General features: G+C 41.2%; 1 protein-coding gene across 3 annotated transcripts in view; it reads right to left on the bottom strand.

Moving 5' to 3' along the window:
- Positions 1-24,749, bottom strand: part of b3gat1a (beta-1,3-glucuronyltransferase 1 (glucuronosyltransferase P) a) — an 85,930-nt gene that overhangs the window by 10,478 nt on the left and 50,703 nt on the right. The window contains exons 3-6 of one of the 3 annotated variants that reach the window (XM_041995748.1): positions 18,982-19,147; positions 2,504-2,646; positions 869-901; positions 251-762 (exon numbers count right to left, since the gene is read on the bottom strand). In XM_041995748.1, the coding sequence (XP_041851682.1) occupies positions 251-762; positions 869-901; positions 2,504-2,615 (657 nt within the window). In that variant the 5' untranslated portion in view covers positions 2,616-2,646; positions 18,982-19,147. Of the gene's footprint in view, positions 1-250; positions 763-868; positions 941-2,503; positions 2,647-18,981; positions 19,148-24,749 lie in introns of all 3 variants that reach the window. The other 2 variants (XM_041995747.1, XM_041995749.1) reach the window with 2 other exon arrangements.

Consider the following 24,749-nt stretch of genomic DNA (forward strand, 5'->3'; position numbering starts at 1 on the left):
TGTCTCATCACAAACCAACAATGAATTTCACATTACTGAAAACTGGCACAGCTTCAGCTTCTTACAGCTGGGACCTGCTTCATGTCTGTGCTGGATAACATCAGGAAAGCATTGTAGCTCACTGTCCTGCTATTACCAAAGCAAAGTTTTAAGAAATAGAGCGATCTAAGGGTGTGCACTCTTTGCAATCCTAAGTGGCTTTGTAAAAAGTGCATGAAATACAGAAACAACACTACATGTCAGCACTAACCTCCTCAAACAGCTCCAGGCTGTATGTGTTGTCATCATCAGCAAAGTAGACAATTCCAGCTTGGCTACTGTTGGGATTAAAGGTCTCCCTCAGCCACCGCAGGGCCAGATTCCGCTGCATGGTCCCTCTGGGGATTCTAGGATCCCGAGTATCACCTCGCACCTTATAGTTCCTGGGCGTCTCCACATTGAGATGGGTGTAGTTTAGCCCTGTCTCACGGAGCAGTCGCGTGACAAGAGGAGTTCTCCTTTGGGAGTCCTCCACCAGGATCCAATGTAGGTTGGGAACATGGAGGAAAGTGTTTGCTAGCCGTGTCAGCTCCGCCTTCTGCACTGGTCGACTATATGTGGGGGTGATGATGTGGATTGTGGGCAGCACATCAGACCAGGGTGGAGGCCGTGTATATACATATTCTGTCCTCACCACTTCTACAATGTCCTTATCCGAGGCACAGTATTCTTTGGAGTCCTGCGCCTGGCCACCCGCCTCCCTCTTGCCCTCGGCACCTTCATCTGCAGATAGGGGGATAAAAAAGACAAGTAAGGCATTAGTGCAACCTTGAGCTGCTCTTTGTAAATTTGCCTCAGGTGACTTAAACCCAATGGGGGTAAAGTGTACCTGAGAGTCGGTGGTGGTGGACTGCAAGCCTCTCTGGAATGATAAAGATCTCTTTTACTAGGTGGTGACAGGCTGCAAAAAGTGAAAGCAGGCACTGTGAGAGGATAACACAGCTGATGGACAGAGAGACAGCGCAAGACGAGAGGGAATAGATGAGCCTTGCTATTATCAAAGCATTGCTATTGGGCTTTTCTTTATGGAGGGGGGAAAAAAAGTCGATATAGTAGACGTGTCACTTTTAATGTCCAGACTCCACCACAGACTCCCTCATCCTCTCCTTTAACCCCTCTATTTCACAAGCAAATTGCATAATTTATTGCGGTAAGCGCTCAATATTGAGATACTTTATTTAGCTTAAGAGTGCACACAGCTTTCGTCCATGTTCAGCTCATTTTGAGGACAAATGTCACATTACTCATTCAAGACTTCCATGTAAAACCTAGTGAATCCATCCGGTTGATGCACTTTAAACTGACATCAGTGGTCATTGCTGTGACAGTCTGACGTCAGTTATTAGGTCATGATGGACAGCATATGATTAAAGAATCATCAAGTCTGTTCATTTCTTTTCATTGTGCCAAAGCTAATGGCCATCTTTGTCACTGTTCTGTTCCAGCTTTATTTGCACCTCCAACTTAAAGAGGATTTTTCTGCAGCATTAAGATTAAGACAATCTGCTGATAGCCAGATGTTCAGCTGAGGCTTCCAGGGAGCACGCTGCCAAAACAGAAGAAAAAAATCTTTAGCTTCTACTTTGGGAACAGAAAAAAGGAAGCTGGTGGGCACTGCTTGGTCGGATAGAACCGGCCAAAAACACTTCTTTCTAGTTAATTGTGTGTTCTTTGTATCCCACGAGATGATAAAGTAAGCCAACTGCTCATCTTTACAACCAGACTTTGGTATTTGTTGAATACCCAAAGTCTAATTGTGTTTAGAAAAACTGCAAAAACAAATGACTTCAAATAACACGTGAAATGTTTTCATTACCAGCTGTCTCAGGTCATTTGAATAATTTTTTTTTGTTTGTTAACCCATGTATGTGGCCTCGTGGCACTGCAAGAAGAGCAAACAGCATCGATTTGACGTCGCTCTAATTTGGGTATGTTTACTCTACAGCATACTTGACATTTTACACAGTAGGTTTGTGGTCTCTGGAGATGATTGGGGGGAGGCCTTTGAGTATGTATTAATGACTCAGACCGATGTGCAAACATCCACATTCCATGAAGCTGATCACGGAGGCTAATTTGTTATTTATGGATTGATGTGCAAAGGTGTGTGGGTGGTTAAGTTGCGAGAGAACATTTTGTAACAAACTGCAGTGGGCACATTATAATAACCACACATAACTAAATGCAGATTAGATACAATCAGATGATCAGCTGTACTACTGACAGACTGAATGCATCCCATCAAAATAATGTGCGATGGTAATTTTTTAAACTTAAATAATGTACAAAAACAATCTGCTCTGATGAGGTTTATAGTGACTAGATAAGTGTTGTTGAGTTCTGATGAAGCTTGTGGTCCTGGCTAGTGGGTGCCCCTGCATGAATAGCCTGTTGTCTAAAACTGAAGTGCAGTGTTAGGTTCAAGGACCCACTTCAAGTTTGATATTGCCAGTGGAGTGCGTACCTTTGCGGATGGCGAGAAGTGGAGCTATAGCGCTTTGGTGCCAAACAGTGATGAGCAGTGTCCAAGGTAACACAATCAACACGATGGCAAGAATATCTCTTCTCTTCGGCATCTCCAGGGTTGGTTGTTTGGCTCTGCATTACCTGGACAGAAAGATGTTGTAATTATGCATACTTCATAAAGTAAAAGAGTTTAGCTGAAATGACAACAACAGCCTTGCAGAAAACTAAGATTAAGTGTATATTAGTACAAATGGGGGAAAAAAAAACAACAAAACTGCCTTAGCAATGACTTATTGTGCACCGGAGGAGACCACTAGTCATGGTGCACCTGGGTATGAGAAAAACTGAAAATGACTGAGACAGGATATTTTCTGCCTTCAGATGTAAATAAGATTAAATTTAGCCATACATGCTGCAACAATAAAGGCTCACATAGAATAAAATGATGTTGGAGGCCTTGGATCAGGACCTCTGCCAACACGATGAGCTCATCAGTGAACTGAAGTCATGTGACTTAATGCTCAGTAATAAAAACTATTCACCAGCCGAATGACAGGAAGCGATGCCATCATCCTGCTGGATAACTGTGTGCAAATTTGCTTTTCTTTCTGAGTACAGAACATTTCCCTCAGCTTTGTATTGCTTTAATTCCTTTTTGCTGCAATACCATTCTTTAATTACACATTAGTAGAAGTGTAATGTTACTAAACCAAGCAGTAAAACATAGCTGACTAGGAGTATCCATTTATTTGCTCAGAATTTCAGCCATAATACTTATGTTAAAAGCGGTCATTTTAGAAGCTGCATATTTGAAACATTATCGTCATTACAGTGGCCTAAGTAGTTTTTACTCATGGGTTGAATGGTTATAAATCTTGTCCATTCCTAGAAGTACTTACTCTTTTTTTAGTGGTTGTGTTTTTCTTCTGGTGTCATTATGTTGCTGACACAATGATTTCCTTTTGCAGGATAAAGAAAGTATCTATCTGGTTCTCATGAAAAAGCGAATCATGAGAAAATTAAACAATAATGTAATAAAAAATTTAAATCATACAACAAAACCTTAAATCAGATGGAAAGTGAAATAAAGCCTCTGGATGACTAGAATTATATTACCGCAGTGAAAACATTGATTTTGCATCCTAAAAATATCAGTTAAAGTGGCACTACTAAACTTAGGCCCCTAATGAATGCTAACTCAGGAACGATGGACCCAGAAAAGAGTACAATAAATGTCAGGAGCACAGAATTTTAAGCTTGGAAACTTGTGTTGTTTTAAGGTAAATAATAATAATTAAAAAAAAGAAAAACAAGCTGCTAAGCTAAGCAAGTTAGCGAGCTTTCATTAGCTGATATTGCTCTTTCATCTGCTGAAGCATAGCCAGTAAACCAGTAGCAATTAAATTTCTTGTGGTCTACAAAAGCAGATTTTTTTCATTTTTTCTTATGACAAATCCATTTTGGTTTGCAAAATAATTATATAATCAACTGTAACTAGCTTATTGAAACTTCCCAAGTGTAGGAGTTTTTGCTCATATCACCACTGACTGGTACAGATATTTCCAGCTGGCTGTTTTTAAAAGAAGAAGCCTGAACATGAAATGTTCAACACTACATATGAAAGCTATTTACTTTTAAGTTAGTTAGATCTGTTCATCTTCATCTTTCTTTGTAAGAAAGGGTTCATTTCTGCAAACTATAGAGAATGTAATGATGAATCATGCCTTCTTGTGTGCTGGGACAGAAACATCATCTTGTAAGGAATGCCATCCCACTACCCCAGTTTACAACCATTCATGCCTGATTAGATTTTTTTTTGTTTGGCTACAGTTAAATGTAGTATAAAAAGGAGGAGATGGGGAAAGAAAAAAAAAAGAGAGAAATAAGATGGTCCCTACCAGGAGTAATTAAAGTGCACACCTGTATGAAAGATTAGCTAATTAACAAGCTGTTTTTGTGCCAAAATCAGATCCTCTGCAAAATCCTGCCCCTGTGTTTTTGACAAATATATTAAAATAAACTGATTATAATATTTACAAATTTCACGTGTAACTATACAAATTACAAAGACGTTATGTAAAATGTGTTGTTTTTTTTCTAGTTACATGCAGTGGATAGATATGCTGAACATTTGGTTATAAAAGTTAGAAATGGACTAAAATGCTAATCTGTTTGAGCTAGGACCAGTGCCCTAAAGTTAGAATTCAGGATCTGTAGATCAAAAAATGGTGTGTTTAATAGAAAAAAAGGAAGAAAATCAGGTGACATCAACTTCCCTCCTTTATTATGGTACCATCTGAGAATGATTTGTTTGCAGGAATCAAGTAGCTACCACAGAAATAACACTGTAAAGTTCAATCTCGTGCATCTGAACTATTTTTATTCACAGTTATTAAAACTCTGCAATTGACCTGACATATCTTTCTAAGATCAAATAATCTATAGTCTTATCTGAGAGGTGAGAGAAGTCCAAAGTGTTAGTGAGTCTTAAGTTTGATGAAAAAAGGATAAGAGAGGCTACATCTCCATCTTGACTAAATAGACTGTTTGGCCACATTCACGCGTACGCCTTTTACACATCAAATTCTCGCTTCTCACTCACTTTGAATAGAGTGACATCTTGCATTGGCAAATTGATTTCTGGATCCATTACTTCACTTTACTGGCATAGCTTGTAATGAAAAGTTAAAAATGGCTGGTGCCTCTGCTGCCACAATTGTATTGCTTTTGTATTTATGTATCTGATCTTAATTACAGCTAGGCCTGCGTACAGTTGAGCAATAAAGCATCACATCTGTGTGAATCTGCTCTAACTGGTCAGCTTATCAAAGATGCTAGGCATGCCCAACTACCCACTACGTTGGCATTTATCAACTATATTAATAATTGAAAAGATTGTACTACAGATTAGTTTGTTGTTGTTGTATTTTATTATTTTTTCTATGTTTTTTTCTTTCATTTTAGATTAAGTCTCTTTGTTTTAAGCTTTGCAACACTGGAGACTTTTATCATGCCTGGGGATCAAAAAAAGTTAGAAGTGAGGGGAAATTAAAAGCACCCACAAAACTCGTTTTGTTTCATTATCAGGACATGAAGTATGACTCATGACCAACAGAGTAAGGTTGGAGATGCAATCAGTGAAAATAAACCTTTCTCTAAAGGCTGTCAAAAAGTTCACTATTAGTGACTACGTGTGAGACTGGCTTGAGGTTCAGAATAGTGTTTCTGCTTTTTCACATCAAAAGCACCGAGATGAAGTGGTTTGGACATCTGTTACGGATACCCCACTGAAACCTTCCAGACGAGGCATTTTTCACATGTCCTACTGGGAAGAGACCCCTGAGCAGATCTAGGAAATTATGTAAAGAACACTGGATTGGAACCACCTCCATGTCCCCTCAGAAGAGCTTGGCAGGTCTGCTTAGACTGCTACCCTGAAGACCCAGACAAGGATAAGCAGGAATATGGATGGAGGAATAAATGGATGGGTCATGTCTGCTCCCTGCTGTCCTTTGCTGATTTACATAGAATTTAAGGACAGTAGACCTCCCCTTTCCTCTAAGGGTCTGTCTCTCCTCATAGTTAATAGGATTTTGGACTTATGCCGAGCAGTAACCGATAATTTGCAGTTATTAAGTGATCAGCTCAATTAAATAAAGGGGGGAATAGGCATAATGTGTGCCCAGGTGTTAAATATATTCATTTCAGCATTACACATGAGAAATTATGCCATTGTTTCTTAAGGTGATCCTGCTTCCACTGCTGGGAAATGGGACAGTATATTCAGGATTAACTTAACTGTACATGACAGTTATATTTGTGTTATATAAATAAATAATACTTCAGCTTTAGGTGTGACACCTGCCTGTCACCACATAAATAGTTATTTTTAGATTTGTGGGTAAGTCACCAGATTATTTCAGTCTATCTAGCCGGTCTCAAACATTACCAATATGGTTTAAGAAACAAAATAAGTAATGGATTACCTTTTTATTAAGATTGTTAACTTGGTCTCTTTCTAAATAGATATGTAAATGAGAAATGAATATTTTATATCCTTTTATCCTAATCTGTAATGCAAGTAATTTACACAGGGAACACAAATAAATAAACACATAAACATAAAGTCTGCTAGTCAGGTGTTAGGCCAGAACAACTCCAGTGAACCTTGGTATTGATTCTGCTGGGACATTATCCTTTCAAAAGATATTCCAAGCTGAGTTTCTATCCACTATTGATGTAAAAAAGTGATCCTTTGAAAAGTTGCAAAAAAGAAATGTGAACAAGGATTGATTTAAAGTGAATGACATAGTGTTGGAAGAGGAGCTTGTTATAAGCTGTAATTCAGTAGGAGTTGTCCCAACCAGAAACAAATCTAATGAGAAAAACAAAACAAATTAAAGCTGCAAGCAGCGTTGGAGGCCCTCGCACCTCTGGCGCCGCTTCGGCCTATTGCACCGCCCCATCGGCCAAGAGCCTCCCTCCAGCAACACAGCCTCTCTTGCCCACAGCCATATACCCATTCTTCCAGAGTTTATCTCCATCAAGAGGTGATTTTCCTCATCAGAAGATCAACTTGCACGTCAGCCTGTCCAGTGATGACATCTGAAGCATTCATGACCTTGTTTCTTACAAACTGTGTTGAATTCCCACAATCTGGAGCATGATTTCATCAAGAGGAAAATTCCACGTGGCCACTAGGTGGTGGTAAAGTTCTTTTAATGTACGACCATGTTCAGATTGGAACTCTAATGAGAACAGGAAAATATTAGCTCAATTGGTCAACTGACAGCAGGGTTAGTGCCACTTCCTGTATAATGGCGAATGATTTAAACCATCACAGGAAGCCATTTTAATCATGATGCTGTAAGAAGTCAGTCATATTTTCAACCATGAGTTCATGAAGGATGATATTAATGAGTTAGAATTAGTTATACAGAGGATAAAGGGTTAAAATGGTGGGACTTCCTTTTCCCAGGGCTATGGTGTTGAGAACATCAGGACATGAACTGGCTTTTTTGTTTGTCCTGGCATGTTATATAAATATGCCACATTTTACTATGTCGTTCAAAGCAGTGGGTGGAGCTGATAGACTAAATATTGATAGGGGGCGCTATAGAGCCATATTACCAGCATATGTGTATTTGAATCAGTTCCAGGCCTGACCACTGTCCTCCCTGCCAAGTTTGGTCGAGATCAGGAGTACATTGGGTCAGTTACAAGTACTTCCTGTTTCATGGCGGTGGACGCCATTTGCCATGTTTTGCTTGAGGAAGGAACTTGAGGTTTTTTTTCTCTTATATCATGAAAGGGTTTGACCTGATCTGAAGCACTGTAGAGTGTGTGAGGTTAATCCCTGACGAGAGGGACCCTGCTGCAGGAAAAAGGCACTTCCTGTTTCAAGTGGGCGGGGCTTAGGCCAAGACCAGAAGTAATTACATATATCTGTTAAGAAGCAGACTCTGATTAATCAGTGCAAGTGTGATGCTGATTGGATGAAAATTGAGGGATTTATACTCAATAATGATGTCATGGCGTTTTATCCAACCTTGTCATGGCGCCACGGTCTCGCCATGCAGCGTTGAGCAATGTCCAGATGACAACATCAGGACTTGTAGATGTGGTCGGCATGGAAGTGAAGAGAAATATATGCAGTTTGGTACAGAATGAGTGTTGTATTGCAGAAATAATAGATTCCGTGCTTGTTGGCGAAACATCAAAACTTGATGAGGCGCCGCCGCTGAACGCCACCTCCTATTAGAAAATTTTCAATAACTTTTGACCACGCATGCCTCTGGAGTGTTCAGACTGAGTTTGAGGTAAATACGATAAAATCTGTAGGAGGAGTTCGTTCAAATGCAAGGCAAAGAAACATGCAAAAATGACCCCAAAAATGACACTTTTTTCAAAATGGCTGACTTCCTGTTGAAGTTATCATATAGGTCCAAGAGGCTTTTTTGTACATCCTTCCAAGTTCTATCAATATACTGGATTTCAGCCGTATCAGTCAATGTAGTGGGCAGATATGATCAATTAAATATTTGTAGGTGGCGCTATAGAGCCATATTGCAATTTTTCCAACATATGTCAATGTGGCTGAGTTCTCGGCTGGTCCGCGCTCCTCCCTGCCAGGTTTGGTGTAGATCAGCAGTACAATGGGTCAGTTACAAGTACTTCCTGTTTGATGGCGTCGGACCGCTATTCGCCATGGTTACGTTTGGCGAAGGAGCTTGAGATTTTTATTGTGGTATCATGAAAGGGTTTGACCTGTTGTGAAGTACTTTCAAGTGTGCACGTTTTATTCCTGAGGAGATGGACCCCTGCGTCTGAAAAAAAGCACTTCCTGTTGGAAGTGGGCGGGGCTTAGGGCTAGACCGGAATTGGTGATATGAATCTGTTCAGGGCCGGACCCTGATTAATCCCTGCAAGTCTGATGGGGATTGGATCAGAATTGAGGGATTTATAGTGATTTATGATGTCATGGCGTCTTATCAAAGTTCGCCATGGCGCCACGGTCTCGCCCTGCAGCATAGAGCAACAGTTTTCACTGGTTATCATCACCAACTTGTTTTCTGCTGTCTGACCCAGTTTGGACCTGGTTGTGTTCAAAACGTCAGATAAGAGGGTCTCCAAGTAAAAACCATGACTTACTGTCGCCAGGGGGCGTGGCCAATTCATAACCCAAATATTGACATGTAGATGTGTTCAGGATGGGACTGGCATCATACATGGCCATTTTGGTTCAGATACATTGTTTTATGTGGAAGCTATATCACTTTCGTTCTTCACGGCGACACATCAAAATTTGAGGCCCCACCCCCTCCATGCCCTTTCTCCTATTAGAAAACTTTCAATAACTTTTAAAGACACATGCCTTCTGGACATCCTGAGCTATTTTGGTAGCGGTACGATAAAATCTCTAGGAGGAGATAGATTTTGAAAATGTCAGTAAAACGCAAAAATGGCGACTTTGACCCAAAATGGCCGACTTCCTGTTGGTTTTAGTCTGTTGCTCCAAGAGGATTTTTTGTTCGCCCAAACATTTAGAATATTTGTAGCAATTTTCATAAAGATTGATGACGTGCAGTGGCGGGGCATCGTAAATAGGTGGCGCTCTCATTCAATTTTGCCCGAACAGTCCCAAGCACCCCAAAATATCAAATTTTTCACATTCCTTTGGGGGGGTACACAAAAATAGGCGCGTTTTCGTGCATGTTCAGGTCCCCAAAAATGCCTCCAATGTTTAAGAAGAAGAAGAAGAAGAAGAAGAAGAATTAAAGCTGCAAGCAGCGTTGGAGGCCCTCGCACCTCTGGCGCCGCTTCGGCCTATTGCACCGCCCCATCGGCCAAGAGCCTCCCTCCAGCAACACAGCCTCTCTTGCCCACAGCCATATACCCATTCTTCCAGAGTTTATCTCCATCAAGAGGTGATTTTCCTCATCAGAAGATCAACTTGCACGTCAGCCTGTCCAGTGATGACATCTGAAGCATTCATGACCTTGTTTCTTACAAACTGTGTTGAATTCCCACAATCTGGAGCATGATTTCATCAAGAGGAAAATTCCACGTGGCCACTAGGTGGTGGTAAAGTTCTTTTAATGTACAACCATGTTCAGATTGGAACTCTAATGAGAACAGGAAAATATTAGCTCAATTGGTCAACTGACAGCAGGGTTAGTGCCACTTCCTGTATAATGGCGAATGATTTAAACCATCACAGGAAGCCATTTTAATCATGATGCTGTAAGAAGTCAGTCATATTTTCAACCATGAGTTCATGAAGGATGATATTAATGAGTTAGAATTAGTTATACAGAGGATAAAGGGTTAAAATGGTGGGACTTCCTTTTCCCAGGGCTATGGTGTTGAGAACATCAGGACATGAACTGGCTTTTTTGTTTGTCCTGGCATGTTATATAAATATGCCACATTTTACTATGTCGTTCAAAGCAGTGGGTGGAGCTGATAGACTAAATATTGATAGGGGGCGCTATAGAGCCATATTACCAGCATATGTGTATTTGAATCAGTTCCAGGCCTGACCACTGTCCTCCCTGCCAAGTTTGGTTGAGATCAGGAGTACATTGGGTCAGTTACAAGTACTTCCTGTTTCATGGCGGTGGACGCCATTTGCCATGTTTTGCTTGAGGAAGGAACTTGAGGTTTTTTTTCTCTTATATCATGAAAGGGTTTGACCTGATCTGAAGCACTGTAGAGTGTGTGAGGTTAATCCCTGACGAGAGGGACCCTGCTGCAGGAAAAAGGCACTTCCTGTTTCAAGTGGGCGGGGCTTAGGCCAAGACCAGAAGTAATTACATATATCTGTTAAGAAGCAGACTCTGATTAATCAGTGCAAGTGTGATGCTGATTGGATGAAAATTGAGGGATTTATACTCAATAATGATGTCATGGCGTTTTATCCAACCTTGTCATGGCGCCACGGTCTCGCCATGCAGCGTTGAGCAATGTCCAGATGACAACATCAGGACTTGTAGATGCGGTCGGCATGGAAGTGAAGAGAAATATATGCAGTTTGGTACAGAATGAGTGTTGTATTGCAGAAATAATAGATTCCGTGCTTGTTGGCGAAACATCAAAACTTGATGAGGCGCCGCCGCTGAACGCCACCTCCTATTAGAAAATTTTCAATAACTTTTGACCACGCATGCCTCTGGAGTGTTCAGACTGAGTTTGAGGTAAATACGATAAAATCTGTAGGAGGAGTTCGTTCAAATGCAAGGCAAAGAAACATGCAAAAATGACCCCAAAAATGACACTTTTTTCAAAATGGCTGACTTCCTGTTGAAGTTATCATATAGGTCCAAGAGGCTTTTTTGTACATCCTTCCAAGTTCTATCAATATACTGGATTTCAGCCATATCAGTCAATGTAGTGGGCAGATATGATCAATTAAATATTTGTAGGTGGCGCTATAGAGCCATATTGCAATTTTTCCAACATATGTCAATGTGGCTGAGTTCTCGGCTGGTCCGCGCTCCTCCCTGCCAGGTTTGGTGTAGATCAGCAGTACAATGGGTCAGTTACAAGTACTTCCTGTTTGATGGCGTCGGACCGCTATTCGCCATGGTTACGTTTGGCGAAGGAGCTTGAGATTTTTATTGTGGTATCATGAAAGGGTTTGACCTGTTGTGAAGTACTTTCAAGTGTGCACGTTTTATTCCTGAGGAGATGGACCCCTGCGTCTGAAAAAAAGCACTTCCTGTTGGAAGTGGGCGGGGCTTAGGGCTAGACCGGAATTGGTGATATGAATCTGTTCAGGGCCGGACCCTGATTAATCCCTGCAAGTCTGATGGGGATTGGATCAGAATTGAGGGATTTATAGTGATTTATGATGTCATGGCGTCTTATCAAAGTTCGCCATGGCGCCACGGTCTCGCCCTGCAGCATAGAGCAACAGTTTTCACTGGTTATCATCACCAACTTGTTTTCTGCTGTCTGACCCAGTTTGGACCTGGTTGTGTTCAAAACGTCAGATAAGAGGGTCTCCAAGTAAAAACCATGACTTACTGTCGCCAGGGGGCGTGGCCAATTCATAACCCAAATATTGACATGTAGATGTGTTCAGGATGGGACTGGCATCATACATGGCCATTTTGGTTCAGATACATTGTTTTATGTGGAAGCTATATCACTTTCGTTCTTCACGGCGACACATCAAAATTTGAGGCCCCACCCCCTCCATGCCCTTTCTCCTATTAGAAAACTTTCAATAACTTTTAAAGACACATGCCTTCTGGACATCCTGAGCTATTTTGGTAGCGGTACGATAAAATCTCTAGGAGGAGATAGATTTTGAAAATGTCAGTAAAACGCCAAAATGGCGACTTTGACCCAAAATGGCCGACTTCCTGTTGGTTTTAGTCTGTTGCTCCAAGAGGATTTTTTGTTCGCCCGAACATTTAGAATATTTATAGCAATTTTCATAAAGATTGATGACGTGCAGTGGCGGGGCATCGTAAATAGGTGGCGCTCTCATTCAATTTTGCCCGAACAGTCCCAAGCACCCCAAAATATCAAATTTTTCACATTCCTTTGGGGGGGTACACAAAAATAGGCGCGTTTTCGTGCATGTTCAGGTCCCCAAAAATGCCTCCAATGTTTAAGAAGAAGAAGAAGAAGAAGAAGAATTAAAGCTGCAAGCAGCGTTGGAGGCCCTCGCACCTCTGGCGCCGCTTCGGCCTATTGCACCGCCCCATCACCCCGCAACCTCCCTCCAGCAGCACAGCCGCTATCGCCCACAGCCATATACCCATTCTTCCAGAGTTTATCTCCATCAAGAGGTGATTTTCCTCATGAGAGGATCAACTTGCACCTCAGCCTGAGCAGTCATGACATCTAAAGCATTCATGACCTTGTTTCAAACAAACTGTGTTGAATTCCCACAAACCGGAGCATGATGTTAGCAAGAGGAAAATTCCATGTGGCCACTAGGTGGCGCTATAGTCGTTTTCATGTAGAACCATGTTCAGGTTGGAACTCTAATGAGAACAGGAAAATATCACCTCCTTTGTTCAACTGACAGCAGAGCTAGAGCCACTTCCTGTTTCATGGCGAAAAATATGACCATAGGGGGCGATATAGAGCCAAATAACCAGCATATGTCTATTTGAATCAGTTCCAGGCCTGACCACTGTCCTCCCTGCCGAGTTTGGTGGAGATCAGGAAGTACATTAGGTCAGTTACAAGTACTTCCTGTTTCATGGCGGTGGACGCCATTCGCCATGGTTTTGCTGGACAACGGAACTTGAGGTTTTTTTTCTGTAGTGTCATGAAAGGGTTTGACCTGATCTGAAGCACTGTAGAGTGTCTGAGGTTAATCCCTGATGAGCTGGACCCCGGTGTCTGAGAAAGGCACTTCCTGTTTCCAGGGGGCGTGGCTTAGGCCAAGACCAGAAGTAGGTACATGTATCTGTTCAGGAGCAGACCCTGATTAATTACTGTAAGTGTCATATTGATTGGATGAAAATTGAGGGATTTATACAGATTAATGTTGTCACGGCGCCTTATCCAACTTTGTCATGGCGCCACGGTCTCGCCATGCAGCGTTGAGCAATGTCCAGATGACAACATCAGGACTTGTAGTTGTGGTTGGCATGGAACTGAAGTGAAACATTTGCAGTTTGCTACAGAATGAGTGTTGTATTTCAGAAATAATGGATTACATGCTTGATGGCGAAACATCAAAACTTGATGAGGCGCCGCCGCTGAACGCCACTTCCTATTAGAAAATTTTCAATAACTTTTGCCCACACATGCCTCTGGAGTGTTCAGACTTAGTTTGAGGTAATTACGATAAAATCTGTAGGAGGAGTTCGTTCAAATGCAAGGCAAAGAAACATGCAAAAATGACCACCAAAATAACAATTTTTACAAAATGGCCGACTTCCTGTTGAAGTTATCATATAGGTCCAAGAGGCTTTTTTGTACATCCTTCCAAGTTCTATCAATGTTGTGGATTTCAGCCATATCGGTCAATGTAGTGGGCAGTTATGATCAATGCAATATTTGTAGGGGGCGCTATAGAGCCATATTGCAATTGTTCCAGCAGATGTTAATGTGGCTGAGTTCCTTTTCTGACCACACTCTTTCGTTGTGAGTTTGGTGAAGCTCAACATTACAATGGGTCAGTCACAAGTACTTCCTGTTTGATGGCGTCAGACCACTATTCGCCATGGTTACGTTTGGCGAAGCAGCTTGAGATTTTTCTTGTGGTTTCATGAAAGGGTTTGACCTGTTGTGAAGCACTTTCAAGTGTGTAAGTTTCATTCCTGAGAAGATGGATCCCTGCGTGTGAAAAAAAGCACTTCCTGTTGGAAGTGGGCGGGGCTTAGGGCTGGACCGGTATTGGTCATATAGATCTATTCAGGGCTACACCCTGAGTAATCTCTGCAAGTCTGATGGGGATTGGATCAGAATTGAGGGATTTATAGTGATTTATGATGTCATGGCGTCTTTTCGAAGTTCGCCATGGCGCCACGGTCTCGCCCTGCAGCATAGAGCAACAGTTTTCACTGGATATCATCACCAACTTGTTTTCTGTTGTCTGACCCAGTTTGGACCTGGTTGTGTCCAAAACGTGAGATAAGTGGGTCTCCGAGTAAAAACCATGACTTCCTGTCGCCAGGGGGCGTGGCCAATTCATAACCTAAATATTGACATGTAGATGTGTTCAGGATGGGACTGGCATCATACATGGCCATTTTGGTTCAGATATATTGTTTTATGTGGAAGTTATATCACTTTCGTTCTTCACGGCGAGATGTCAAACTTTGAGGCCCCGCCCCCTCCATGCCCTTTCTCCTATTAGAAAACTTTCAATAACTTTTAAAGACACATGCCTTCTGAACATCCTAAGCTATTTTGGTCGCGATACGATAAAATCTCTAGGAGGAGATAGATTTTGAATATGTCAGCAAAACGCCAAAATGGCGACTTTGACCCAAAATGGCCGACTTCCTGTTTGTTTTAGGGCTTTACTCCAAGAGGATTTTTTGTTCGCCCATGCATTTAGAAAATGTGTAGCGAATTTCATGAAGATTGATGATGTGCAGTGGCGGGGCAACATAAATAGGTGGCGCTCTCGTTCAATTTTGCCCAAACAGTCCCGAGCACATGACAAAACGTAAATTTTCGCATTCCTTTGGGGGGGTACGCAAAACTAGGCGCGTTTCCGCGCATGTTCAGGTCCCCTACCATGCGATTTACTTTTGAGAAGAATAATAATAAGAATTAAAGCTGCAAGCAGCGTTGGAGGCCCTCGCACCTCTGGCGCCGCTTCGGCCTATTGCACCGCCCCATCGGCCAAGAGCCTCCCTCCAGCAACACAGCCTCTCTTGCCCACAGCCATATACCCATTCTTCCAGAGTTTATCTCCATCAAGAGGTGATTTTCCTCATCAGAAGATCAACTTGCACGTCAGCCTGTCCAGTGATGACATCTGAAGCATTCATGACCTTGTTTCTTACAAACTGTGTTGAATTCCCACAATCTGGAGCATGATTTCATCAAGAGGAAAATTCCACGTGGCCACTAGGTGGTGGTAAAGTTCTTTTAATGTACGAACCATGTTCAGATTGGAACTCTAATGAGAACAGGAAAATATTAGCTCAATTGGTCAACTGACAGCAGGGTTAGTGCCACTTCCTGTATAATGGCGAATGATTTAAACCATCACAGGAAGCCATTTTAATCATGATGCTGTAAGAAGTCAGTCATATTTTCAACCATGAGTTCATGAAGGATGATATTAATGAGTTAGAATTAGTTATACAGAGGATAAAGGGTTAAAATGGTGGGACTTCCTTTTCCCAGGGCTATGGTGTTGAGAACATCAGGACATGAACTGGCTTTTTTGTTTGTCCTGGCATGTTATATAAATATGCCACATTTTACTATGTCGTTCAAAGCAGTGGGTGGAGCTGATAGACTAAATATTGATAGGGGGCGCTATAGAGCCATATTACCAGCATATGTGTATTTGAATCAGTTCCAGGCCTGACCACTGTCCTCCCTGCCAAGTTTGGTCGAGATCAGGAGTACATTGGGTCAGTTACAAGTACTTCCTGTTTCATGGCGGTGGACGCCATTTGCCATGTTTTGCTTGAGGAAGGAACTTGAGGTTTTTTTTTCTCTTATATCATGAAAGGGTTTGACCTGATCTGAAGCACTGTAGAGTGTGTGAGGTTAATCCCTGACGAGAGGGACCCTGCTGCAGGAAAAAGGCACTTCCTGTTTCAAGTGGGCGGGGCTTAGGCCAAGACCAGAAGTAATTACATATATCTGTTAAGAAGCAGACTCTGATTAATCAGTGCAAGTGTGATGCTGATTGGATGAAAATTGAGGGATTTATACTCAATAATGATGTCATGGCGTTTTATCCAACCTTGTCATGGCGCCACGGTCTCGCCATGCAGCGTTGAGCAATGTCCAGATGACAACATCAGGACTTGTAGATGTGGTCGGCATGGAAGTGAAGAGAAATATATGCAGTTTGGTACAGAATGAGTGTTGTATTGCAGAAATAATAGATTCCGTGCTTGTTGGCGAAACATCAAAACTTGATGAGGCGCCGCCGCTGAACGCCACCTCCTATTAGAAAATTTTCAATAACTTTTGACCACGCATGCCTCTGGAGTGTTCAGACTGAGTTTGAGGTAAATACGATAAAATCTGTAGGAGGAGTTCGTTCAAATGCAAGGCAAAGAAACATGCAAAAATGACCCCAAAAATGACACTTTTTTCAAAATGGCTGACTTCCTGTTGAAGTTATCATATAGGTCCAAGAGGCTTTTTTGTACATCCTTCCAAGTTCTATCAATATACTGGATTTCAGCCATATCAGTCAATGTAGTGGGCAGATATGATCAATTAAATATTTGTAGGTGGCGCTATAGAGCCATATTGCAATTTTTCCAACATATGTCAATGTGGCTGAGTTCTCGGCTGGTCCGCGCTCCTCCCTGCCAGGTTTGGTGTAGATCAGCAGTACAATGGGTCAGTTACAAGTACTTCCTGTTTGATGGCGTCGGACCGCTATTCGCCATGGTTACGTTTGGCGAAGGAGCTTGAGATTTTTATTGTGGTATCATGAAAGGGTTTGACCTGTTGTGAAGTACTTTCAAGTGTGCACGTTTTATTCCTGAGGAGATGGACCCCTGCGTCTGAAAAAAAGCACTTCCTGTTGGAAGTGGGCGGGGCTTAGGGCTAGACCGGAATTGGTGATATGAATCTGTTCAGGGCCGGACCCTGATTAATCCCTGCAAGTCTGATGGGGATTGGATCAGAATTGAGGGATTTATAGTGATTTATGATGTCATGGCGTCTTATCAAAGTTCGCCATGGCGCCACGGTCTCGCCCTGCAGCATAGAGCAACAGTTTTCACTGGTTATCATCACCAACTTGTTTTCTGCTGTCTGACCCAGTTTGGACCTGGTTGTGTTCAAAACGTCAGATAAGAGGGTCTCCAAGTAAAAACCATGACTTACTGTCGCCAGGGGGCGTGGCCAATTCATAACCCAAATATTGACATGTAGATGTGTTCAGGATGGGACTGGCATCATACATGGCCATTTTGGTTCAGATACATTGTTTTATGTGGAAGCTATATCACTTTCGTTCTTCACGGCGACACATCAAAATTTGAGGCCCCACCCCCTCCATGCCCTTTCTCCTATTAGAAAACTTTCAATAACTTTTAAAGACACATGCCTTCTGGACATCCTGAGCTATTTTGGTAGCGGTACGATGAAATCTCTAGGAGGAGATAGATTTTGAAAATGTCAGTAAAACGCCAAAATGGCGACTTTGACCCAAAATGGCCGACTTCCTGTTGGTTTTAGTCTGTTGCTCCAAGAGGATTTTTTGTTCGCCCGAACATTTAGAATATTTGTAGCAATTTTCATAAAGATTGATGACGTGCAGTGGCGGGGCATCGTAAATAGGTGGCGCTCTCATTCAATTTTGCCCGAACAGTCCCAAGCACCCCAAAATATCAAATTTTTCACATTCCTTTGGGGGGGTACACAAAAATAGGCGCGTTTTCGTGCATGTTCAGGTCCCCAAAAATGCCTCCAATGTTTAAGAAGAAGAAGAAGAAGAAGAAGAAGAAGAAGAAGAAGAAGAATAAGGAAGAAACGGAGCAATTACAATAGGCCTTCGCACCGCCTTCGGTGCTCGGGCCTAATAAGGAAAAAACGGAGCAATTACAACAGGCCTTCGCACCGCCTTCGGTGCTCGGGCCTAATAAGGAAGAAACGGAGCAATTACAATAGGCCTTCGCACCGCCTTCGGTGCTCGGGCCTAATAAGGAAGAAACGGAGCAATTACAATAGGCCTTCGCACCGCCTTCGGTGCTCGGGCCTAATAAACATAAAAAGTTTAGTGATGCCTAAAGCCATTTCCTCAGTTAGTTAGCTTCATCTACTTTTGCGACCTAAAATTTGATGCAATTTGTGCTTACATTTATACAAAAATCTAGTCCTTTTGATTAATTTTAAAATGTCGAACCCCATTTCATTGAGTCAAGTCTTAGATTGTGTTAGGGGTGTTTGACCTGAAAATGCCTGAGTTTAAAATGTCACTTTTCCAGTAAAAAGCAGCTTGTTGTGGGTAGATTCTGACTCCAAGACACAGCAATGGCATCACTATGAACAGGTTATTTTTCTCAGAATTAAAGATCTCATGAATCTACGAAAATCTACCAGTTTTCACAAGCTGAGCAGTAATCCTTCTGACCTGAAATATACAAACATTTTTAAAATAGATAAGAAATTCTCAATAAAAACTCTGCATAGTAACACCACTCTGAAATATTCTGCAATATCTCCAATCAGAATTTGCGATGATTTGTAGGTCTACTATCAAGTTAGAATCTGTGGAGTATTCCCTAAATAACACCTGGCAGAAGTCTGAAAGTTAACACAACAATATGAATTTAAAAGACTCGGAGTACTCACCCACAGTTAGAACTGGATCATGGCACCACTGGGGATGCGCAGCTGGGAAGGCCACACTGCATTCTGAATGGGCTACCTAGCAATGACATTCTCCATGACACATCACCATTTTCTGTTTCTCTTCCTCTGCCTAGTCTCACGCAGACAGGCCACACAGAGTCCAGACCTGGAAGATAAAGACATTTTGGTGAGCATGGCTCCTCTCACTTAATGTCAGCTCAAGCATTTAAATAAGTCATGCAGATTTAAAGCTATTTGAGGAGGGTCTGAGAGTCAAAAGCCTTACAGAGATCCTTGGCCGTTCAAAATCTATTTATCATTCAACATCAAACAGCCAGAGATGAAGTGCAGCAGTAAAAGGGTGCACCTCTATGATGTGGAAAACATGAATTCAGATCCACATTATTCAACTTTATATGAGGAATCTCTCACTTGGTGGTATAACCCTGTGCTCATAATTTAACCCTCTCCTTATGTGTGAAATTGTTAATACTCTATATATTAATACTTAACGACTTAATTCATCCCAATCCGAGTTGCACAGACAAAGGCTTCTTTTTCATTTCTTTCATTCTATCTTCCTTTTTTTTCTTTGCCTAATATGGAAACTGGAAGAGGGTTAGTCACAACTCCATTGCCTGCCAACAGTAGGATGTGACCAAAATAAACTGGCATCATGTCTTATTCAAATACATCTGAGGAAATGTTGCTTCTGTTGAGGCTTCACACAGTCAGTGATGTCTTCGTGCTGCATCAGCAACTGAACTTGAAGGCTGCAGTATTTTTAGTACTCCTTGTGACAGAAACTCATATAAACTGCAAATATATAGGTTTTGTGGAAAGAACACAGCGGGAGTCTCAGTGTAACATTGCAAACTGTCTGTGACCCAGTAAAGCATAAGGACATGTTTGTGCTTCATTTGCAAAAATAAAACAAACATTCTGTCAATCTGTTTCATATAGCCCTGACATGTTTTTCATATCATCCTGATTGATTGTGCATCTGAAAGTTAACATCACAGAAAAAGGGCAAACGGATAAACACACAGACTTTATGGGTTTGTGATTTTTTTTCCAATTTTGTATAACTACAAGTAAGAAATTTTGTAATAAGCAGTAACAACAGACTTGCTTTACTGTTGTTATCAGGGACTGTCATGCATTTAAGATCTCAATGACACTGTCTTCAATTCGATATCTGTGGAACATTTCCCTCCTCCAAGCATCTGATGGAGTTTAATTACAGAAAGAAACACTTAAGTTGCACAATCTGCCAAAATCTCAAAGCAAAACATTTGTGAAAGAGATTGTTTTTCCTTTAACAAAGCAACTTGGCGAGAGCAGCCAGCTGAATGGAGCTGGAAGTCATAATGCTCCAAAGCACTGAATACAAACTGAGATCTTCTGTATTCATGAAAAGTTTTCATTACTACTTTGGCAAAGATTTGTTTACATATTTAAGCTTAAGTTGGTCCATAGACAAGAAATATGTAAATTATTTCTTTTTGTTTTTAGCCCTGCTAACTACAAAGCCTCTGTCACTTTGGACCTTTTTTTCTGTATTTATTTAGCTCTGATCATCTGATCCATGCAAATAGTCAGTGAGTTTGACCAGAGGTTATATGATGTAGCCTTTAAAATATTCATTTATTGGTCATTGCTCAGTTTGCAAGGCCAATGTCTGGCAGTGTCACATTGCTGCTTTCCTATTATAGCTAAAGCAGTGACTTGATGAGGTGACTGCTCTGACCTCTGCATTTGTAGTTGTAAATATGGTGTCTTTGATTTGTCTTTCTTTCTTTATATTTCAACCAACAGTGCTTTCTGACCACTGTGCTACTAGTCCACTGCAGGAATTCAGGAGTATTGTAGCTTTGGTTGGTAAGCCAGTAAGTGCAAACTTACTACTAGGTTACTACTAAGATTTAGATGTGTAACAGCGCCTACTAGATGAATTCATGATGTTGATAATCACCTGATTTCTTTAGAAAAAGAATGACCACTCTTTTAAGAAGTTGTGTGAGAAGAAATTTGAGCTGTCGGTGTTACCCAGTAATGTGGTGGCTACGCAAGATGTCTGAATTTTGATCTCATCATTTCAGACTGATTCACAGCATGATGACTATTCTCACTTTCAATAAGTGTGCAAAATCATGACTGAGGTTTTAAACTTGTTAAAGTTGCACTGAAGCAGCAAAATAGCTGAAAAAATATTAAACAACCACCCTATTTAGCTACTTAGCAAACTTTGAAATCTCAACAGCTCCAAGCTAAAACAATTTCAGCTAACATTAGTGTTTCTAATGAATTAGCTAAAGCTAGCATGCTAACAAGAAAAATAATATTGTACATCGTCACTGTTAAAACTTTGCTGAAGAGATGCTGGTGGGCTAGTTTGAAACACAAAACAAAACTGACTGAACACACTTGAAATAAATAATGTGAAAAAGTGTCAAATTGTTCAGTTTTGTTATGCTACAGTTGGTGTGTTTTCTGTCTTTACAACAGCAGGAAATCGTAGCAAACTGACAAAATGCCTAGAATAGCTATAACAAGAGACTTGGCATGTTATTCACACAACACTTCACGATAGCAGGCTGCAGTATATAAGCATGATAATAAGGCTGTAGTGACCCACAAACTCCTGGTGCCATGTTTGCTTCTGTGGCATTTGAACTGTGAGATGTAGTAAGATTACAGAAAGTAATTCCCACACTGCAGGCTGCAGCAGCCAGTGACAGACAATGAAGCTTGACAGCCTTTCACATCAGCACGAACTAACCAGCTGTGAAGGGAACACCTGCCGCTGATTAATAAAGAATCACAGCCACTATGCCACATGTGAAAACCGTTGTACTGATTGTTGAACTAACAAAATTAACCCCAGAAGGTTAAACATGGAGGTGAATCTGTACATTTTGCTAGTGGGTTTAAATTTCAGAAAAAATATTACAGAAGAGTCTCTCAACCCCTAACAGTGAGAAGTAACTGACAGCCACCAGGTCAGCGTTGCTGGCTCATACTCCCTTTCCCATCTTTTCTCTCTTCCTTCTATCCCTGCAATTTGTAAAGCTGAGGCTTCAAAGATGGCACAGGGGCACGTCTCCAAGTTTGTAATCAGTCTGCTTAAGACTTCTGAGCTCCCATGGCCCAGCACATCTCCTATATCCCAAGGACCAATAATGACATAATCTTTTCCTTGCTAGCTTTGCCGTGGCATCATTTTGATATACTCTCCAATCAGCAGGAAGGAGACACTCTTTGGAGATGGTACATCCCACTATGTCCAATTACTTCGTTTCATTTGTTCATTGGCGTATGACCAACTTGGTAAAGCCCCAAACTATTTTTTAGGGATATCTGGGGAGCCATAGAAGACAAGTGCCCACAATGCATCATTATTGATGTTACTGTCAGAGCCCCAAAAAGCAGCATTGCCTGGAGGTGTCATTAAATGTGAATTTTAAATCTGCATTGATTCAAACAGGCTAAATTGCTTTTGAAGGACAGTGAACCAGGAGTAGGTGATATGTCTGGGTTTCCTCCGCTGTCTTGCCTCCGTTTATTGATTTAAAAGGTATAATGAGCAACAATTGAAGGTTGCAGTTTGTAAACTCAACAGTCTAACCACAGACTTTACATAAAAGATGCATCAGTGCAGTAAAAAGAGCTGCAACCTCTGCCATAAAATAGCTACCAAGACAATACAATTTGATCTCAAGTCATTACCATGTTATTAACCAAATTCACTCCTGTAAATTATTTGGTTAAGTTTTGGCCTGAAAAGAGAGGTTCTTTACCCCCCATCATATTTCCAGCCCACACATCCACCACATACAGCTAAACTAAAGAGAAAATAAAAGGCAGATAAAGGACAGTTAGTGAATACAGAGATGAATAATACCTGTAGCGATAAGAATCACATTGAAACACTTTGCTTAAACTCCTATTCATTTCAATAGTAATAAAAATGTACTGAATGAACGCATACATATGCATGGTTTTGGATGCCTCATCTGCACAGTTGAGAATTATAAATTCTTTTGCTTTGAAGACCAGGGTGAAGCTTGTGTGCATCTTTTAGAGCAATCTCATTACAGATTGTAAAATATGTATGTTGGTCCACTGAACGATATGCAGCAATGTAACAATAAAGGCTTAAAAACTGTACAGCAGCTACATTTTCCTTCCTGGTTTCTACTGCACTACAGTGTTGCAATGTGACAACCCCGACATGATGCAATGATGTTGACGGCTGCCACTCTTCACCAAAATTCCGTATTAGGAAGAAATAGGATTGCCAGCTTGCATGTTTACAATCTGTCCTGTGCAGTCTTTCCACAGTCCTTTCACTTTTCTATTTCCATCCATCATCTATACCCTCATATTCCAAGAAACGCTTCACACAGATTTGTCCCAACCACAGCTTGAAGTAGGCACTCTCTCATTGTTGGGTAATGGTGCTAACCAGTGCACTAAACATAATTACAAGTTTTGATCTATGAAAATTCTAAGCCTGGATTTTGAAACAGCATTTTGGACTTATGGACAAATGTTCCCATTTTACAATTTCTAGTAAGAGCAGGGGAAAATCTTTGGTTCATGATTTTTTTTTCAAAAGCTATTTAGACTTATCTGGGGTTGGTATCATTTAAATTTAGCCCCTGGGTGCAACAATTGATCGTCATCATGCTAGTTTTGAGTTGCTTGCCCCATCAAAAGAATCTTCACCTGTCACAGAGTGAGTCCCTTTAAAATTTGATCCTGCAAATGTCTGCATCGAGTAACACTAATAATAGTAACGCTGGCTTGGCAGCTACTGTATGAATAACCTACTGTGGTTGCCTGTGAGGGGAAACCCAGTTTATGACAGAGCCTATTAAATAAAAAAAAACTGAAACTTCTTTTAAAGGCAATAACTAATGGAGTTTTGTAATTTAAAAAGAAAATATTAAGACATAATTAAGAATCAGTGCATGCAGAAGACCCTAAATAAACTATGCTTTGTTTCTTTGCTAAACCACAAAGCCTAATCACTTTAAATGCAGTTTGATACAAAAATTAGCAAGTGCTGTTTCTCATGCTTGCTTTAGATAAGCATGGCTGTTTTATTTTCTGGAAAACCTGAATAACCCATTAGCTGTAAGCACTGGCCTTGATTGATGGCCTCAGTCCATGTGTGAATCTGGCTGCCTCAGCACTGGTAAAAGATTTAAGAGCACCAACCCTCAGGCAGGTTCCTCTCTGCTGATAACCACAGGGGGATAGCCTAGTACAATCTGCCCTCAACTTATCCTGACTAATTTATGGTACGGTTCACCCAGGGTACATTTCCAATACTGGACCTGGGAGCAAAATGAAGCCTCTCAGAGCTGGCTACCATGGGCTGAAGGAGCTCCACCAGGACTGCAGATACTGCCACTGAGACCTGGACTTGCTGTGTTGGGCCAGCACAATTTTGATATGATCAGAGTAGAGTCAACAGAAATGTTGTTATAGGGAAGCCACAGGGAATGACGAGCAATAACAGCAATGACTCATTGTTTCATTGCACTGTGACTAGTAATTGAAATAAACCAAAATCTAACATTTGACATGTTAAATGTACATAATTACGTAAAATCAAAAGTCTATCTCAGACTTTGTGCAATAAATGGCACATATAACAAACCTGTGAACCCAAGGTAAAGCCAGGACCTCATTTACTTTAGCACTTTTAACAACTGCATATGTTTCATATAAAAATGTCTAGACATAAACAGCTAGTT

The sequence above is a fragment of the Melanotaenia boesemani genome, chromosome 9 (genome assembly GCF_017639745.1).
Source record: "Melanotaenia boesemani isolate fMelBoe1 chromosome 9, fMelBoe1.pri, whole genome shotgun sequence".
NCBI classification, from domain to species: Eukaryota; Metazoa; Chordata; class Actinopteri; order Atheriniformes; family Melanotaeniidae; genus Melanotaenia; species Melanotaenia boesemani.